The sequence below is a fragment of the Salmo trutta genome, chromosome 6, assembly GCF_901001165.1.
Source record: "Salmo trutta chromosome 6, fSalTru1.1, whole genome shotgun sequence".
NCBI lineage: Eukaryota > Metazoa > Chordata > Actinopteri > Salmoniformes > Salmonidae > Salmo > Salmo trutta.
The window spans coordinates 51,974,721-51,977,220 of NC_042962.1; the positions used below are offsets into that span (position 1 = coordinate 51,974,721).

At 52.5% G+C, this 2,500-nt stretch overlaps 1 protein-coding gene across 1 annotated transcript in view; it reads left to right on the top strand.

The window, feature by feature from the left end:
- Positions 1 to 2,500, top strand: part of LOC115196234 (paralemmin-1) — a 15,714-nt gene that overhangs the window by 8,341 nt on the left and 4,873 nt on the right. The window contains exon 3 of the mRNA XM_029756862.1: positions 1,254 to 1,334. Coding sequence (XP_029612722.1) covers positions 1,254 to 1,334 — 81 coding nt within the window. The remainder of the gene's footprint in view (positions 1 to 1,253; positions 1,335 to 2,500) is intronic.

A 2,500-nucleotide genomic window follows, 5' to 3' on the forward strand; every position in this document is an offset into this window, starting at 1 on the left:
CCAGACCTCCTATCCCTCAAGACCCCCTATCCCTCCAGACCTATCACTCCAGACCTCCTATCCCTCCAGACCTCCTATCCCTCCAGACCTCCTATCCCTCAAGACCCCCTATCCCTCCAGACCTCCTATCCCTCCAGACCCCCTATCCCTCCAGACCTCCTATCCCTCCAGACCCCCTATCCCTCCAGACCTATCCCTCCAGACCTCCTATCCTCCAGACCCCCTATCCCTCCAGACCCCCTATCCCTCCAGACCCCCTATCCCTCCAGACCTATCCCTCCAGACCCCCTATCCCTCCAGACCTCCTATCCCTCCAGACCCCCTATACTCCAGACCCCCTATCCCTCCAGACCTATCCCTCCAGACCCCCTATCCTCCAGACCCCCTATCCCTCCAGACCCCCTAACCCTCCAGACCTATCCCTCCAGACCTCCTATCACTCAAGACCTCCTATCCCTCCAGACCCCCTATCCCTCCAGACCCCCTATCCCTCCAGACCTATCCCTCCAGACCTCCTATCCCTCCAGACCTATCCCTCCAGACCTCCTATCCCTCCAGACCCCCTATCCCTCCAGACCTATCCCTCCAGACCCCCTATCCCTCCAGACCTCCTATCCCTCCAGACCTCCTATCCCTCCAGACCTCCTATCCCTCCAGACCCCCTATCCCTCCAGACCTATCCCTCCAGACCTCCTATCCCTCCAGACCCCCTATCCCTCCAGACCTCCTATCCCTCCAGACCCCCTATCCCTCCAGACCTATCCCTCCAGACCTCCTATCCCTCCAGACCTCCTATCCCTCCAGACCCCCTATCCCTCCAGACCTATCCCTCCAGACCTCCTATCCCTCCAGACCCCCTATCCCTCCAGACCCCCTATCCCTCCAGACCTATCCCTCCAGACCTCCTATCCCTCCAGACCCCTATCCCTCCAGACCCCCTAACCCTCCAGACCTATCCCTCCAGACCTCCTATCCCTCCAGACCTATCCCTCCAGACCCCCTATCCCTCCAGACCCCCTATCCCTCCAGACCTATCCCTCCAGACCTCCTATCCCTACAAACCTCCTAACCACGTAGAGCCTGTAGATGAATGTCTGTAGCTGAACATCCAGAAGCATTAGGCTAATGCTAGAAGCAGTAATGGACTCATATCCGGCATGAACATGCAGACACAGCACACATCACATTGGTTAAAATGTTTAACATGGCCACTTACTGTGTGTGTGTGTGTGTGTGTGTGTGTGTCTTTACAGGAGAAGAGGAAGAGGCAGACAGAGATCGAGAACAAGAGGAGACAGCTGGAAGATGACAGAAGACAGCTTCAACACCTAAAGGTACACACACGCACACACACGCACACGCACGCACACACACACACACACACACACGCACGCACGCACGCACACACGCGCACACGCACGCACGCACGCACGCACACACACACACACACACACACACACACACACAGGCCTTTGTGTCTCTGTTTAGTACCAGATAGAGACACACTCGGCTATCACAGACTGTTAACACAAGCTAGGAGATAAAGCCTGCTTCGATGGACATTACATAGCCTCCCTGTTATCTCCCCTCTAGCTGACTTGACCAAAGTTAAAATAGCCCTTTGATAACCCTTCACACACTGACTGAAGCACCAGCCTCTGATAAAGTAGTGTGTGTTAGAACACCACCAATGACCTTGTGTGCTCCCATTCCTGTCTTTTCTGTGTGTGGCTAAAACGGGGTACAGAGTGGTTTCCTGCTCAGAGGGAGTGGGACGCAAATCTGTTTCCTCTGACCAACCTTCTATGGATTGTCTCTAGACACACACGCGTACACACACCGTCACACACACACACACACACACGCACAATGAGTTCTACAGCGGCTGTTTCTAATTAGGTGTCGTATGTGATGATGTAATGCAACCTGGAGATTTTGTGATGTAACCATGGAGACGTGCACACATATGGTAGAGAAGTAAAAGTTTGAGAGTAGAGTAAGGTGTGTGTGTGTGAGTGTGTGTGTGTTCCTTCCATTGTCAGTAGTGTAAGTAGTTTTTACACCAGAACAATGAACAGCGTGCTGAGCTGGGGAGGGGTGTGTATATCCAACTATGTGGGTGGGGGGAAGGGGAGACACTGATGATAGCTACTTTACTGAGGAAAAATAGACTTACTATGTCTGATGTGTGGTCGTCCCACCTAGCTATCTTAAGATGAATGCACTAACTGGAAGTCACTCTGGATAAGAACACCTGCTAAATTACTAAAATGTAACATGTCAAATGGAGGGGGAGAGAGAAATACTGACGAGAGAGGGAGGATTGTTATGCAGCGTTATGGGAAATGTATATACATATTTGCTTAATGGAGAGAGAGAGAGATAGAAAGGGAGCGTGATGGTTGAGAGACAGTGAAGTAGAGAGAGAGAGAGAGTGTGAGAGAGAGAGAGAGAGAGGGGGGTGGATGGATGGATGGATGAGGAAAAGGGGAGTGTTGTT